Source organism: Peromyscus maniculatus, chromosome 9 (assembly GCF_049852395.1).
Source record: "Peromyscus maniculatus bairdii isolate BWxNUB_F1_BW_parent chromosome 9, HU_Pman_BW_mat_3.1, whole genome shotgun sequence".
Taxonomy (NCBI): Eukaryota; Metazoa; Chordata; class Mammalia; order Rodentia; family Cricetidae; genus Peromyscus; species Peromyscus maniculatus.
In genome coordinates this window covers 64,147,791-64,164,499 of record NC_134860.1, presented here as the reverse complement: position 1 = coordinate 64,164,499, position 16,709 = coordinate 64,147,791, and the positions used below count along the sequence as shown (strand labels likewise).

The 16,709-nt window shown below is 48.6% G+C and overlaps 1 protein-coding gene across 2 annotated transcripts in view; it reads left to right on the top strand.

The window, feature by feature from the left end:
- Scara3 (scavenger receptor class A member 3) overlaps nucleotides 1-16,709 on the top strand; it is a 47,801-nt gene that overhangs the window by 4,865 nt on the left and 26,227 nt on the right. Inside the window, exon 1 of one of the 2 annotated variants that reach the window (XM_006988773.4) lies at nucleotides 7,597-7,880. The exons of the other annotated variant lie outside the window; for it this stretch is intronic. Within the exon in view, the coding sequence (XP_006988835.1) occupies nucleotides 7,874-7,880 (7 nt within the window). The 5' untranslated portion in view covers nucleotides 7,597-7,873. Of the gene's footprint in view, nucleotides 1-7,596; nucleotides 7,881-16,709 lie in introns of those variants that run through there. 2 annotated transcript variants of the gene reach the window in all.

Below are 16,709 nucleotides of genomic sequence, written 5' to 3'. Positions count from 1 at the left end.
CACTTTCTATTTGTGATTTCCCTGGGCTCTGTCTTTGCTCATTTTTATATAATATACAAAATACACAATACTGTTGCTGGGGGATATCTTTCTGTATGCTATGAATATATGTTGTTCCCATTGGTTAGTAAATAAGCTGCTTTCGCCTATGACAAGGCAGCTTAGAGACAGGTGGGAAATCCAAGAAGAGAGACAGGAAAGAGAAAGGCAGAATCTAGGGAGATACCAGCCTGCCGCCCAAGGAACAACATGCCAGTAGACAGGCATGTCAGTAAGCCACAGAACATGTGGCAAAACATAGATTAATAAAAATGGGTTAATTTAAGATATAAGAGCTAGCTAGCAAGAGGTCTGCCATAGACCATACAGTGTGTAAATAATATTAAGCCACTGAGTGATTATTTTATAAGCAGCTGCAGGACCTTGGGGCTGGGTGGGACCAGAGAAACCTTCCAACTACATAATGTGCTTCTCACACTGATGTAAACTGACCTGTGGGGCAAGCTTGGAGGACACAAAGACACAAGACACTTCTGGCTGCACATTCCTTCAAAGATTTAAAGGAAAGGATACACAGTCAGTAACCATCTCCCTTTCTTTATCTGTCTTATTGTCAGCTTCTCTTTGAATTCCATGCTTCTAAAGTAGTAGATGTTCATTTATAAGCATACATTTACATGTAGTGTGTGTGTTTACAAACAACTCTGTAAGTAAAAAATAGATTGTTGACCTTTTTCTCTTCTTTTTAAAAATATTAAATATTAAAAACACTGAAGAGATGGCTCAGCAGTTAACAGCAAGCACTTGCTGCTCTTGCAGAGGACCTAAGTTTAGTTTCCAGCACCCACATGGTGGCACACAACAGCCTCTAACTCCAGTTCCAGGTGATCTACCTCCCTCTTCTGGCCTCCTCGGGCACTGCACACTGCACATACATACATAGTTTTTAAAACAGTATTAAACCATTTGCAACTTGCTCTCTTCCACCTAATGAAATATCATAAATATCACTCTGAGTCAATACATAGGAAGACCTAACGCATATTTCTGGGCAGCTTCACAGCATCCCATGGTAAAACTAAATATATTTTATCCAATCATTCTCTTAATCCAATTTTGCCGGTCTAAGCACTGCCATAAATCACGACCTTCCACATGACTCTGAATTTATTGATGCCCTTGTTGCTCCCAACAAGGTGAACATACTGAAAGATGAAGCAGAAGCAGACAGCTCATTCTTTTTTCTTTTAATCTCTTTGTGTGAAGTGTGTGCACATGTTCCCGTAAGGGTGTATGGGCTGTTGTATGTGTTCCATGGACCATGAGTGGAGGTCAGAGAACAACCTTGGGTGTCAGTCCTCACCTTCTACCTTGTTTGGGACAGGATCTCTTGTTCTCTGCTTTGTACCAGCCTAGCCACACTCCCATCTCTCTGTAGGAGCACTGAGATCTCAGATGGGCATGGACACGTCTGGATGTGGGTTCTGGACATGCAAACTCTGGTCCCTATGCACTGGAGAGGACTCATTCTTTTTTTTTTTTTTTTTTTTTTTTTGGTTTTTCGAGACAGGGTTTCTATGTAGCTTTGTGCCTTTCCTGGAACTCACTTGGTAGACCAGGCCGGCCTCGAACTCACAGAGATCCGCCTGCCTCTGCCTCCTGAGTGCTGGGATTAAAGGTGTGCGCCACTCGTTCTTAATGTTCAGATACATTGTCTGTTGACTTTCCCCCAAGGGTTTCTGGGACTTCAGCTTCTCTAAGAATGCCCCTTCCCCCAACATGACCACCATGATAGATGCTGTCCTTTGGATGTGCCAGTTGGGTGAGTTGAAAAGTAACATCTTCCACCAACACTAGTTGCCTGTCAGTATCATGAGTTTGAGGGAGGCCAGCCTGAGCTACATAGCAAGTTCAGACCAGCCTGGGCTTTTTAATGAGACCCTGCCTCAGGATAAAAGAGAAAGAGAGATACAGAGACAGGGAGAGAGTGAGAGAGACAGACAGAGACAGAGACAAAAAGGCAGGCATTATCTGTCGCAAAAATTTGTATATTTACTGGTTTCAACTCCTTGTTTTGAAATAAAATTTCCTTTACTGTGTCTTGGCTATCCATATAGTGTGTTTACCAAGTTATTTGTGTTTTTCTATCAATTTTAAGTAAACAAAGAAAAGCAAGGAAAGTAATCCTTTGTGTGTTCCAGGTTCTCCTTTCTTCCTTCCTTCCTTCCTTCTTTTCTTTCTTTCTTTCTTTCTTTCTTTCTTTCTTTCTTTCTTTCTTTCTTTCTTTCTTTCTTTCTTCCTTCCTTCCTTCCTTCCTTCCTTCCTTCCTTCCTTTCTTTTCTTTTTTTTCTTTTTGGTTTTTCGAGACAGGTTTTCTCTGTGTAGCTTTGCACCTTTCCTGGAACTCACTCTGTAGCCCAGGCTGGCCTTGAACTCACAGAGATATGCCTGCTTCTGCCTCCTGAGTACTGAGATTAAAGGCGTGTGCCACCATAGCCCAGCCAGGCTCTCTTTCTTTTAGATTTTATCTTATTTTTTACTAAATAAATTATTAATCTAATAAATCCAATAAACAAATAAATAAATAAATTTATTAAATCTAGTAAATAAATTAGATTTATTTATGTGTCTGTATGTATTTGTGTGTGTGTCATGTGCCCAGGGAGGTGGAAGGGGGTGTCAGATGCCCTGGACTTAGAGTTCTAGGTGGTTGTGAACTGCTTGATATGAGTGCTGGGATCCAAACTTGAAACCTCTGGAAGAACAGCCAGGGCTCTCAACCCCAGAGCCCTATCTCCAGCCCCGTTTTCTAACAAACTATCATGTACTTGTCTTTTTCCATTGATTGTGGGGGCAGTCTCATGTTTTTACACAAATAAAATGTGTTTATATTTTTCTTTAGTCGCTGGGTTTCCTGTCTTGTTTGAGAAATTCTTCCTTCAACTCAAAGATAGACCACTACCCTCCTCGTCTTCATTTAGCTTCTATTGTGTTCTTTTTATATCCAACCAAAATGAAATGCATGCGTGTGACTCTGCGTGTATGAGTGTGTGTGTAGGGGGGCGGGGGCAGTAGAATAGTGGTCTGGCTTATTTTATTCTAGATTAGTAACCTGATCTGTAACATTGTTGTCAGAGACTGTCTTCATCCGTTTGCTCTGGTAAAATACTCTGACAAAAGCGGCTGACGGGAGAAAGCGCTTGTTTGGGCTCACAGTTTCAGGGTGCAGTCTGCTATGGCTCGGAAGTCATCGCAACGGGAGCTTAAAGTAACTGGTCACATCCCATGCACAGTCATGAAGCAGGGAGCTAGGAAGACCAGTGCCCAGCTCGCTTTCTTCTTTCTATACAGTCCAGGATCCAGCCTAGGGAGTGATGCCACCCACAGCGGGCAGGTCCTCTTACTTCAATTGACCTAATTAAGAAAATTCCCTGCAAGCATACCCAGATGCCTGACTCCAAGAGATTCTAGATTTCATCATGTTGACAACTGGGATGAACCATCACACTACCCTTCTATGCCAAATTAATATGTCATTTCTATGTACATGAAGTTTCTCAAACAAACTTAGAACTGTATCAAACTTCCTAGTCTGTTCATCTGATTGGTTTCTTTACATGTGTAGAATACATTGTGTAATTACGTAAATTTTCCTTTAACTTTTTTTCAGTTCTTGCATATGAAATCGTTTGTATGAATTTAAAAATGATGTTTCCTAGTTTAAAAAGATACTATAATTGTATTCAATTTATACTTTATCTTGGAATATTCACATTTTTATGTTCTTTTTTTCCTGTTTAGGTGCACAGTATGGCTACAAGTAACTTAAACTATCATTGCTCTTATTTACTTTTAGTTAACAGACTAGTGATAATTATGACATTTTTACACTCTTAGGCCTTTGTCTAGCACATCTGTGGTGTGAATCTTACACACCAGTTGGCCTGTACTAAGTGCAATCAGGTAGCTAAGAGAAACTGACGACACTCACATAACTTTAAACACAATATTTTAATAACTGTTCCATTTTATTGTACTTACTATTCGTCTTTTACTATGTCTAACGTATGAGTTATGTTTTACCATAGGTCTATGTATAGGAACAAACAAGTATCTGTGGTTTGTGTTGTCTACAGCTTCAGACGTCCTTCCACCGAGGGCCTGAGGACCTATTCCCTGAGTACAAAAGGGGGAATCACTAAATGAGTGTCTTATTGGTTCTGGTTCTCAGCAGCGCTCTGAGTAACATCCGTTGATGGTGTTCACTACACAGGGCTGAAGAGGTTGTGGGGTCTGGAAAGACTGCTCTGTTTGGTGATCAGGAGGAGCGGGGGAGACTCCTGAGCACTGAGGCTTCTGTGGCAGGTAGCAAGAAAAGTGGAGATGCTGCCAGAGGCTCCCTTGGTGGGAGATGGGGGGTGCGCAAGTGAGCAGCAGGCACTGGGGAGGGGGTGAGCCAGAGGCCGAGGAGGAGGAGTGAAGCTTGCAGGAAGAGTGAGGAAGGACTTTTGCCTCAAGAGGAAGAGAACTGATGGTGTCCACGGAACTCTCTGGAAGTCTTGAAAGCAGGGGGTTGGTAACACTTCTCGGGAACGCTGGGCTCCCCATCTTCATAAATCCCCGGTGCATCAACCATCAGTGGTCATACTTCTCCCTGGAAAAGACTTTGGCCTTTAGCCATTCCTTTTGACTTTCAACCCAGGTGGCCTGTGTGTGTGCAGCCATCCACACACATTGCCTTCCGCAGCAGGAGGTGAAAAGGGTACCAAAGAGTCTCCCCACCCCTCTCTAACTACTGCGACCCAGGCCCCGGCTCTGACCTCCCAGCTTTCACCCTCTCCCAGTGGCCTTGCAGCCTCATCCTTCAGTGAGAGGTACTCCAGCTGAAAGTGGTCAGCCGAAGGCTGGCGTGGCTTCTATTAGACCCCCTGTGCTCCCCTCTCGCTCTGCGGTGAGAGACCCTGCTCTGCTGGTTTCCTCTTTCTGTCACTCTACACCACACAGATCTGCAGCTCCTGGTGAATGCTAACCCCTCCTCACTCCAGAAAGTGGAGTTCTTCTCCCCAGAGTCCTTTGGGGCCATGGAATATCTTCTGCATCCTCGGGGCTGACCCTGGTCCTTCTGGGCTCACCCAGGGTCCATCTGCAAGCAGAAGAGTCAGTTTTCAGGACTGATGATGCATGTTCCTCCATGGTCAGATTAATAGCCAGGATGCAAATATCCTCAGGCCCAAAAAGGCCCTGGGAGTGGTTCCCTATTCCTTCACACAAGGGTGAGACCCTCCCCCCACCAGCTTTCGAAAACATGGGTGAAATGAAGGGCTCCTTTTAAAACTCATTCTGTACACAAGTATCTAAGCACTTTTCATGGTATTTTAACAAGTATTGAATTTAATCTGCCCGGGTTCAAATCCCACCATTCCCACTGATCAGCAAGCTAAATACACCGCTAAGCCTTCCCATGTTCAGTCTCTTTGAATAACAGAGACAAGGGCGGTGCTTATTTCACAGGACAGCGGAGAGAGTGCGATGGTTAATTTTGTCAACTTGACAGGACCCAGATCATCTAGGAAACAGAGTTCTGTGGGTGTCTGTGAGGGTGTCTCCAGGGAGGTTTAACTGAGTGGGAAGAGCCAGTCCGGATGTGGGTGGCACCATCCCAAGGGCCAGGGATCCCGGAGAGAATAAAATGGAAAGAAAGCCAGGTGGTGGCGCACGCCTTTAATCCCAGCACTCAGGAGGCAGAGGCAGGGGAATCTCTGAGTTTGAGGCGAACCTGGTCTACAGATTGAGTTCCAGGACAGCCAGGGCTACACAGAGAAAAATAAAAATAAAATAAAATAAAATAAAAAGGGAAGAAAAGAGAAAGTGAGGCAAACACCAGCATCCACCTCTCTCTGCTTATTGATTGTAGACACAATGTGACCAGATGCCTCACCTTCCTGTGGCCATAGCTGGAGAAGCCGGCACACTTTCCCTTCTGTGGTAGACTGTGTGCTCAACCAGGAACCCAAAGAAACTCTTTTTTTTTTTTTTTTACCCTTAAGCTGTTTTGTCATTATTTCACCATAGCAACAAGGAAAACAATTAATATAGAGGGTCAAACAAGTTAATAAAGAGGCGACTGACCCCTGAGATGAAGTTCCTTTTGGTGGATATAACTCTCTACTTGGCACTTCCAAAGAAGTCCCCTGATGCACGCTGTGACTCTCAGAATCCCAGACTTGCGTGGCAGACTTAGTGTCCTGGCCTCCCTCCTTCCAGGTGGTGTGAGTTTCTGTTGATATACTCCGGGACACCGTCTGCAAACTGTAGACTTCCAGGGCAGGGCCGAGCAGAGCATAGCTTTGCCCTCTCTGGTCTGCTGGATGAGTAGCAGCGTCTCGCTCTACCCCTGGCCCTCGGGGCTCTAGTCCAGCCTTCAGTGAGGAAGACATGCAGGGGTGGGAGTGGACAGCAGGGCTGTAGCAATCAGGATGTGACAGGGGTGGGTGTGAGATCTTGGGGGCAGTAAAACTAGACCAGGACACATGTTAGGAATAGGAAAAGAGTTTAAAAAGAAAAAAAAGAAAAAAAGAAAAGGTAAAGCCTCCCTCCACCCCAAGAATGAGAGTGGACTAGTAAGTGGACATGCCCGGAAGTGCTGGGCCAGGAGGTCATTTAGGTAACACCATTTCTCCCAAGTCTGTGTCAGAGAGACCTGGTGGGGCAGTGGGGGGAGGGGGAGTCCAACTCTCCTCCGCCAATTGGCTTTCTTTATGTTAATCTCGGTGTTGTCATCTCCAGTCTCCACTCTTCAGCCACAAGAAGGGAAGAGGCTAGGTTGTCCTCACTCTGGAGTCCCTGCTCTCTGCTGTCACCCGCCCCATCTCTGGGCTATTATTGCTTAATTGCTGGCTTTGCATTCCTTACGACAGGTGATGTGTTCCCCACCTTCCCTCAACTTAGGGCAGGATCTGGAAGCTGGTAGGTGACTAGTACACGCGTGGTTAACATAGGCTCATTAAATGCAAAATAACGCACAAGAGGGGGCTTTATGAGCAGCGTCAACTTGGTTGTCTGAAATAGCTTTCCCTCTAGAATCCTTTACAGCAGCGGCCCCGCCACATGTAACGGGATTTGGGAGTGCTCGGGACTCAGTTCTTCCGTGCAGACAAGAAGTTCAACATTACTGAGCTTGACAGTGGCAGAGAGCCATTGCAACCAAGAGGTGTCAACTACAGTTGATCAGGACTGAGGGGCTCCCTGGAAGCGGAAGCTTGCAGTGCAGGGGGTGTGGATTAGGGAGAGCACAGACCGGTGCAAAACCAACAGTCGGCGGAGGACTGGTCCTTAATAATTCTTGCTCCTCCAGGTCCCTCTTCTTTACAGATGGGCGAGGGAACTGTGCAGGGCTGAAGTCCAGGGTCCCGGTCCCCGCCCACCACCATGGTAACGGTGCTACGCCCCGGGGTGGCGAACTCTTCCTCGCACCCATCGCCGCGCACCAGGGGCACAAAGGGACCCGGCCGCGGCAGTTTTGAAAATATCAAGGAAGTTGATCTGGGCTGGGGCCCAAGCGGTGACGACGAGGGAGGGCGGGAGGAGGAGGGAGGGATGCGCGCGAGGCCAGGACGGCGGCGGGCGCGGGGCAGCACAGCTCGCCCGGCTCCGGCGGGCAGCGCGGCGGCCCCAGCCTGCGACCCCCGGGATCCTCCTCCCGCCACGCCGCCCGTGAAACTACACAGCGCCGCATGTATCCCCACACGAGCCCCAGTCCCGCGGGCCGTACCTAGGGGCGGCGGTCGTTGCCTGGGGAGGACCCCGGCTTCCTGCTCCATCCAAGGCTACTCCAGCACCACTGGGCCCTGCAGAGGCCCGTGCAGAAGGGACCATGAAAGGTAAGCAGATTCCCTGGGAGCACAGAGATCATCCATCCTTCTTCCTCCAAGGCACGGGCCAGGGGCACCCTGGCGCCTGGGCTGCAAGAGGGCTGAGAATCCCCAGAGCTGAAGAAGGTGTTCCAGGTCGGGCCCCCTGCCTCTTTTACTATCTTTGAAGAGAGAGTGAGGCGGGAGGTGGTGGAGGGTGGACAGGACAGGAAGAGTCCTGAGTCCGGGGGCGGGGAAAGGGGGAGAGAAAGATTGAGGGTGAACCTTCACACATAGCCCTTGATGGGCTGGCCTCACCGCCATTGCTCACCCCTCAAAACAAATTTAAAGTCTAGAGAAGATTCCGATCCGGTTCCCAGGGAGCTCAGAAAGATGCTTGGTGGAGATCACAGCTGAGGTCCCATCCCAAGGGCTCCTGCAGGCCCCACCCAGGCTTAAGCTGCTCTCTTCCACTAACTTTGGTCCCTTCCCCTCAAGACAATCATGCCAGTCAGAGTCCCAACTGAGTCCTGTCCTTCCTGACATCTGAACCCTGTCTGACCCTCCCTGACCTCTGACCTGGGGACCATGAGCAAGCCCTGAGGGCCAGACAGAGTTGGGATGGAAGGAGAAACCCTTCTTGATTCCAAGCTGCTGCTCCTGGGTCCTGGAGAGCTCCCTTCCTAGCCAGGGGAGAAGCAGGCTTTTGAGGCATCATGAGGTTGGGGGTACGCTTTCTGGTGCCTGCAGGTAACCTTCCTCTAGCAGCCCTGCCGGGGATGCTCGCGTTCCGACAGTGAGAACCTCGCCACTCTTCCCTTCCTAAGAGGACCGTTGGGATGGTTTTCGGGGCTCCAAACTCCTCTCAGGTGTAGCTGGGCAGGGGCCGTTGTGCCAGGAGGTCAGGCCCCATCTGTCCAGCCTGTTTCATCTGGAGCAGCTGTGGTTTATCTCTTTGATACTCAAGGACTGGGCATTCAAGGGAAGGAAGAAGCAAGGGCCTCACAGACAGCTCCCTGACTCAATTCAAACTCTGCATTGTAGAGCGCAGGAGACTGAGGCCCAGAGAATAGGGTTAACCCTGAATGTACCACATTTTCAGGACCCCCATGGGACCCGCACTTTGTTTAAGGTACCACCGATGGTATCTTGAAATTTATAATGTTTTTTTTTAAACGGGGGACTCCCCCCTCTCCCCCCACTTTCATTTTGTATTGAGCCCCAGGAATTTCACAGCTAGTACTATGGAAAAGCAGCCTACAACTCATTGTTAGCCCAAGGGTCTGGAGCCCAGGACTCCAACCTTCAGTGCAGAAGAGACCCATCCCTTTCTGCTTCCGTCCCTCAGGCCTCTTGCACGTTCTGCCAATGCTTTCTGATGGCCTCGGGGGGTCTTAGACTGACCTGGGTGAGCCAAGCAGTTGTGGGACTCCCACCAGCCCTGGGGAGTCCCCTTGGCAGATGAAGAAGAGCCTTGCCCATGGGCCCCTGCTCCTAGCTGTGGCATCCCTGGAGCGTTCTCCTCCCATCTGTAGTCCTGGGGGAGGCTGTTTTCTGAAAGCTCTGAGGACACATCTCACTATAGTCCACGGGGCCACAGGCTGCCCTGAACCTTGCCAATGGTACTGGGATGCTGTGTTTCTCAGAGTGCTTTTGACCCCCGCCACCCCCGACCCCCAATTGCAGACAAAATATAAAAAGGCAATGATAGGGCTAAAAACCTGTGCTGGGGACAAAAGAGCAATTTCGAATGAATATTTCTTAGGAGGTTCCCCAGTGAGGAACGGAGGCGATTGTGAATCCTGCCTGCTCACTCCTGCGCCAATTCTGGTGTCTCCCCAGATTCCAGGGTAACTCCCCTCCGCAAGCTTCAGGTTAGCTCTTTAGAAACCTTCAGTGATTTCCCGAGACACCCAGGGGCCTCAAGGGGTACAGAGCTGCCAGGGGAGAAAATGATTGACTCCCAGCATGCCTCTCGCCCAGCAGCCAGAAAGAACCATCACCTCTACCTATGATGGAAAGGGCAGGGTAAATGGAAACAGCAGATATTTGGCCTTTGTGATCTTCTGAGTGAAGCTTTTTTTCTCACTGGAGTGAAAAAAGCATGGTGCCCTTCCGAGGGAGGGAGGGGGACTTTCCAAAGAGGCCCTTCCCCAAGGGAGGCTGGCTTTTCTGGCTCCTTCAAGGCCCCACCAATCTTCCAATTACATCTGCTGGCAAAGACCCACAACGTCCCCTGCTCAAAGCAAACACAGTGATGTGATGTTTTGTGGAGGGAGGGAGCATTGGTGGGCATAGTATTTAAACCAGAAAACAGGCCTGCTGAGCACCCCAATGTCAGTCAGGGCCCTGCTCTGGCAGCCGAGATGTTTCTGCTGAGGGGGCTCCTGCCTGACAGTGGCTGGCCAGGCCTCCCAGGTAGCGGTGGTGTCTTTTTATGTAAGCTGCTGGCACCTGGCCTCTCTCACACCTAAGCCTAGGAGCAAACAGCTGCCGCAAGCCTCTGGGTGACAAGCCCACCTCAGAGTTTCCCGCTGACTTGTGAGCCATTAACAGCCACTTGTGACAGGGGCGTGACAGAAAGCCCTCCCAAGAGCCTCCCAGAAGGAGCCTGGTTGGCTATAAAGGCATAAGCTCAAACTTCAAAGATGCCCAATCTTCAGCTCAGATGTGTCTCTCCAGTCCCGGTTCGGGTCTTTGTCTCTTCCGGCTCTGGGCCCCTTTCTCCTGAATGTTCCATGAGGTCCGGGAGCTCTGGGCCCCAGTACCACTTGGGGAGCAGAAGTGATGTGGTGGGCGGTGGCGGGAAGCATGTGCTTGGTGTGTGTCTCTATCCCTGAGAGACATGTGGCTCAGCTGCCTGCCCATGTGAGAAGGGCATAGTCAGGCTCCACCACTCTCCAGGAGCCATTCCCCAAAACTGAGAGAGGATCCTGAAACACAGAGTAAGAGCAGGCAGGGAAGAAAGGAGGTGGAAAAAATACAGCCTTGTGGGACTGGAGAGATGGTTCAGTAGTTAAGAATGCTGGCTGCTAGGGGTTGGGGATTTAGCAAGCGCAAGGCTCTGGGTTCTGGGTTCGGTCCTCAGCTCCGGGGGTGGGGGGTGGGGGTGGGGGAGAATAAAATAAAATGAGAACGCTGGCTGCTCTTCCAGAGTGCTGGGCTCTGATTCTCAACACCCGTATGGTGGCTCACAGCTGTCGGTAACTCCAGTTCCAGTGGATTTGATGCCCTCTTCTGGCCTCTGAGAACACCAAGCACACACATGGTGCACAGACCTACATGTGGGCTACTTTGCCTACATGTATGAAATAAAAGTAAATTAGTAAAACAAAAATACAACCCTGTGATTGACATTTGATTTTGGCCAAAAGGCTGAGAAACTTCACACTGTGAAGGCCACCCCTCAGCTTGCCCTGGAAAAAAAGTTATGCTCATTCATGAGGCAGCAGGCTATATCCTCCATCCCCAGAACTCTGGGCCCAGAAAGGAGACCACGGTCAAAAACAAGGAGCTGATGGCAGGAGCCACAGAGGTCATAGGAACTTGGATGCTAGAGGTCAGCTCCAAACCATTAAAATTTCTCACACAAAAGTTCTTCCCTGCTCTCCATCTGTGGTAACTTTAAGACCAGAAGACTCATATCTCAGAGCTAATTTGTAAGAGAGGAAAAAGCACGCTGCCTTGTAACAGGCACTGGTGGGTAGCTTGGCAGTTCCCATGGATGCACAGCTGGTCTGGGTGTTAGAATTGGCATCTGGGGTGGTAGGATGGGCCCTGAACTCTTGCATACACTCCACCTGCATTCAATTATGTTGTGCCCCGTGTGTGTGTGCACGCGTGTGTGTTGAGGTCAGCCCAGTCTAGGGCAGACAAGCTTTATCACGGCACACCACAGGGCCCACTCCCCTCATCAAGTAGGCTGGATGATGCCACAGAGAGGTATCAGAATATGGGGTTTCATAAGCATTCTGTCTGCCCATTCTCTGCACTCGAGACAGCTCATAATACTTGTTTATTGTATCATGTGTTAACTGTAAACACACTATGCTGAGATCTTTTAAATCAAGAATCACGCCATGCTATCCTCAGAATTGAGCCCAGGAAGTTGATAAAATGCATGCTTCTATTTAGTGAACATGTATTGACCAGATGTTAGGTGCCAGGGTTCTTGTAGTTTTGGAGACTAGAGTCCAAGAAAGATACAAAGAAGAGCTTGGATACCACCCTTCCTCTCAAGGAGCTTTCTTTTTGCTAGGAAACAAGATTTATACCCCATAATTATTATGAAAGAGGCTGAAAGTGGCCAGTGTTACAAAAGAGGCATCAAGGAAAGAGTACGTACGTGTGTACTTTTCTGGCTGGTTTTTTGGGTTTTTTGTTTTTGGGGTTTTTTGTTTTTGTTTTTGTCTTTTGTCTTTTTGGATGTTCCTTGGCCTGGGATGTGAACTCCTGGGGTCTCACTGGGCACTTTCCCAAGTGGACCCAGAATGAGAGTCCCATACACGGTTCCCCAAAGTCCTGGCCAGTGTTTCCAGTAATGTCAACATCTCTATTGGAGACGGCAGACCTTTTTTCAGAGTTCAAGGAAAGTACCCTCACTCCCATCTGAACCCAGTCGGGACAGCTGCTTATTCTGGGATGTCACACTACCCCTTCCAGACAGCCGATCTTTGTGGGAGACCTGCTTCGGGGGATGAGACCCAGCAGCTGAGAAGGAAGCCACGTGGCTAACTGTGTAATCAGGACAGGTGGCGGGGAAAGACAAAGGGAGGGCACGGGCAGTGGGCTCCGGGGTCCCAGGGCAAGTGCACGAATGTTCAGAAAAGCTTCAGTTATGAGTTAAGGGTGGGGCAACTTGGATCAGAGAGCTTGGGAGAGGCTAGAAGTGGTGTCAGTGAGTGTTGAGCCTTGGGTACTTGAGGAAGTAGGCTGGCTGGTGGTCAGATTTGCCTAGAGTTGGGGGCTTGCAAAGAGACGCTGAAGGCCATGGGCCAGGGCAGCCTTGTGCCCCCTGTTGTCCTTGGAGAACCTGAAAGGCTTGTCAGAAAAAGGCACATTTGACATCGCTCACTAGGCTCACCTATAACTTTATTCCTCTTATAACTTTATCCTGTGTTGGGAAACCTACTTTCAGAGGGTGAGAGGACGAGAGCAAGCTCACAATGAAGCTGAGAGCATGCTTGAGGACACAGGCAAAGAACTAAACCTGGAAAGTGGGGTGGGGGGGTAATTCGTACCTTTGGTGGTGATCAGAGGTGAGGGGGACTTAGCAGGCTGTGAGGAAGCTGGCTGCATGGGGGAGAGTGAGGCCAAGGGGCGGGGACTTCGGCGTGAGGGTTTCAGGAGAATGGAAGGGGATTCTTGGAGTGAGAAATGAAGCTGGAACTGAAGAGGTGGCCAGCACTCAATGGAAGACAAAGGGACAGAAGAAAAGGGGAGAGAGCAGAAACAAGGAGATGGAGGAAGAGTGGAAGACCCTGTCAAAGGAGATGGAGGAAGAGCAGGAGACCCTATCAAAGGTGATGGAAAAAGAGTGGGAGACCCTGTCAAAGGTGATGGAGGAAGAGTGGGAGACCCTGTCAAAGGTGATGGAGGAAGAGTGGGAGACCCTGCCAAAGGAGATGGGAAAAGAGTGGGAGACCCCGTCAAAGGTGATGGAGAAAGAGTGGGAGACCCTGTCAAAGGAGATGGAGGAAGAGCAGGAGACCCTATCAAAGGTGATGGAAAAAGAGTGGGAGACCCTGTCAAAGGTGATGGAGGAAGAGTGGGAGACCCCGTCAAAGGTGATGGAGGAAGAGTGGGAGACCCCGTCAAAGGTGATGGAGGAAGAGTGGGAGACTCTGTCAAAGGTGATGGAGGAAGAGTGGGAGACTCTGTCAAAGGTGATGGAGGAAGAGTGGGAGACCCTGTCAAAGGAGATGGAGGAAGAGTGGGAGACTCTGTCAAAGGTGTGGAGAAGCATTCATAAGACTTGGACATTTACTTTCCTAGATGGTTATTTTGTAAATTCAAAAACTTCAGAAAAGAGGGCAAATACAGCACTTATAAAATCCCCACATCCCAGAGCTGACAGATGGCAAGACATAGATGGACATATTTTCATAAAACTTTATATAGACCTTCCCCCACTACAAAGATAAGATGCTATCTATATTACTTTGTCTTACACAGTTTTGTTATTTTTACATTTTTAAATTTGTTTTTTGGTGGGCTTCCCAGTGTGTGCTATGGTATAGATTCCTTTTGGTGGCGTTGGCAGTATGTGCTATGGTATGAATTCCACAGTTCACAGGCAGAAGTCAGAGGGCAACCTCTGGGAGCTAGTTTTCTCTTTCCATCATGTGGGTTCCAAAGACGGAACTCAGGTCATCAGGTTTGGCAGCAAGTGCCTTTACCCACTGAGCCACCTCACCAGCCCTGTGTGTAGCTTTTTAAATTAACACAAGGTAATGGGGATGTAGACTCACAGTAGAGCTTGTGCTTGGTATATTCAAAGCTCTGGGTTCAATCTCTAACATTAAAATATTTTTAAAGAGCTGGAGAGATGGCTCAGAGCTTAAGAGCACTGGCTGTTTCTTCCAGAGGTCCTGAGTTCAATTCCCAGCAACCACATGGTGGCTCGAAAGCATCTGTCATGAGATCTGGTGCCCTCTTCTGTCATGCAAGTACACATGCAAGCCAAACACTGTACACATAATAAATAAATCTTAAAAATATTTTTAAAGAATTTTTAGAAAGGATGCATATATTTTCCCCAGTAATAAACATAAATCTACGTTTTTATGGAACATTTTTGTAATGTTCCATGGTATGATTCTGCAATAGTTTAATCGACCTCTTATTCACGGGCATTGAAGCCATTCACATTTCCACTAGGTTTATTATAGCACTCAGTGGTCAACTCTGTAGGCACTTTTGCTGGCTGCATAGTTATCCTTGTAGGAAAGTTCCTAGAAGGGACACTGAGTCAGAGGAGAATACTCATTTGCATATGATCAACTTAACCCTGATCTGTTCTAAATCCACATGGGTCCCCTCCCCCACTGTCCACTTGTGCTTGAGTAAGATGCAGATGGATTGAGGGCGCCAGTGAAAGATAAAGAAGTTAGACCTCAGTGTTGTCAGTCTTTTTAGAACTTCTGCTGCCTGGGGTGGGGCTATCTTCCACAGTGCAGAGAAAACAGGCTGAGCACCGACAGCCGGCCCAGGGGAGATCTACAGGCTCTCTGACCCTGCAAAAGGCTCTTGTTGGGGTTCAAGATGGGTTGTGGGTAGGTGGAGAGCAGGTGTACAGGCTTAGTGTGGTAGAGACAGGGAAGGCATGGGGGCAGGGTGCAAAGGGAGGTGCTGGAGCCCATTTGTGGAGGAGGGATGGCAATCGTGCTCCAGAGAGTGAGCAGGCTGAGCTGCAGCCAGCCAGCGTGGAGCTTGAGACCCGCAGATTTCAACTAAGAAGCTTCAGCTCGGTGTTGCTCCATTCACCGGTATGGCAGGAGGAGGAGGGAAGAATAATCCAGCCCAGCACTGGTACTATCCAGAGCAGCATTCTCCAACACAGGGCACCTCTGAATCCTCATTCCACAGGATCAATCAATGAATGTTTTTCCAGATTGACAGGAAGTTCTGAGGTCAAGTCAGTCTGAGAAACACAGAATTAGACATGCGTTTAAATGTCTTTCTTTTTCCCTCAAGACTTCTTTTTGAAATATTTGCTAAAAGCTTTTTATTTTTCTTCCCCCCACAAAGGATGTTTTGGAACCATGCTCTGTGAACACACTTTGTAAAAAGGGTTTCTTGGAAGTTGGAAATTGGTCCTGAGGGGGATGGGGGTTGGGACGTGGTAATAGATGACAGCTGTGATTGGGTTCAGGATAGGAAAATAACCCTACCCAAAGTGGCTGCGACCCTTAATCTACATGGGAGTGTGCCTTATGCTACTTATTGCTGCATTCTTGGCATCCATAGCCCAGGGAGAACACTGCTGCTGTCTTACAGAAGAGGAGGCTCTGAGGAGGAGGAGGGTGTCACAGGAAAGGCATCAGGGAACATGAGAAGTGAGAAAGGGTGGCATTCCACAGAGCGGATTGGCAACAAGGATCAAGCAGACTGCCAGCTCCCATCTCTACCATCCCACTAGAGTCTTGGGGCTCCAGCGAGTGGAGGAGGGGCTGTTTCTACTTAAGATTCTAGTGTGGGTGTGATCGGGATGGTTGCTGCCTGGGCTGAAAAGTCCTAGCTCTCTTCTCAAAGAGATGTCATGTCATCCATTGGGGAACTGCTTAGAAATAGGGTAGACATTGGGGTTAGCAGAGGGTTAGAGTTAGCTTAGGCTAGCCCTAAGTTAGGATAACTGTGAAAACCATGGGATCCCAAATGAATATTGTTTAGAGAAAGGAATTTATCCTTGCTTGGGATAAATCAAGAATGAACTCACAATGTCTAGAGCCACCAAGAACACAGCGAGAGGTCACAGAGAGAAGGTCCGGAAGGAGGTGGCAGGGATAGAAGGCACCTAGATCCTCACAACAAATAAGTATAAGGGTGAAGACTAACCAGGAAAGGGGTTAGAGTGAAGACACCACAGGAGCACCCAGCCTGGCAGTGCCAGCTCGCTGAGCTGGGCACACGGATCGGAACCAGAGGCCTGGCTTCCTTGGAGCTGAGAGGGACAGAAGATTCCCACCAGGCTTCAGAGGAACCCACAAAGCCATGGAGAGGGGGCAGTAGCAGGCGGCTTCTGATGAAAACAACCCTGGAACCCTAATTATAGCATTCCCCGACCTTAAACTATAGCTGTCCTGAAACTTTAAATATAGCATTGGCTCCTGAGAAGGTTTCCCACATCTTTATTTTTCC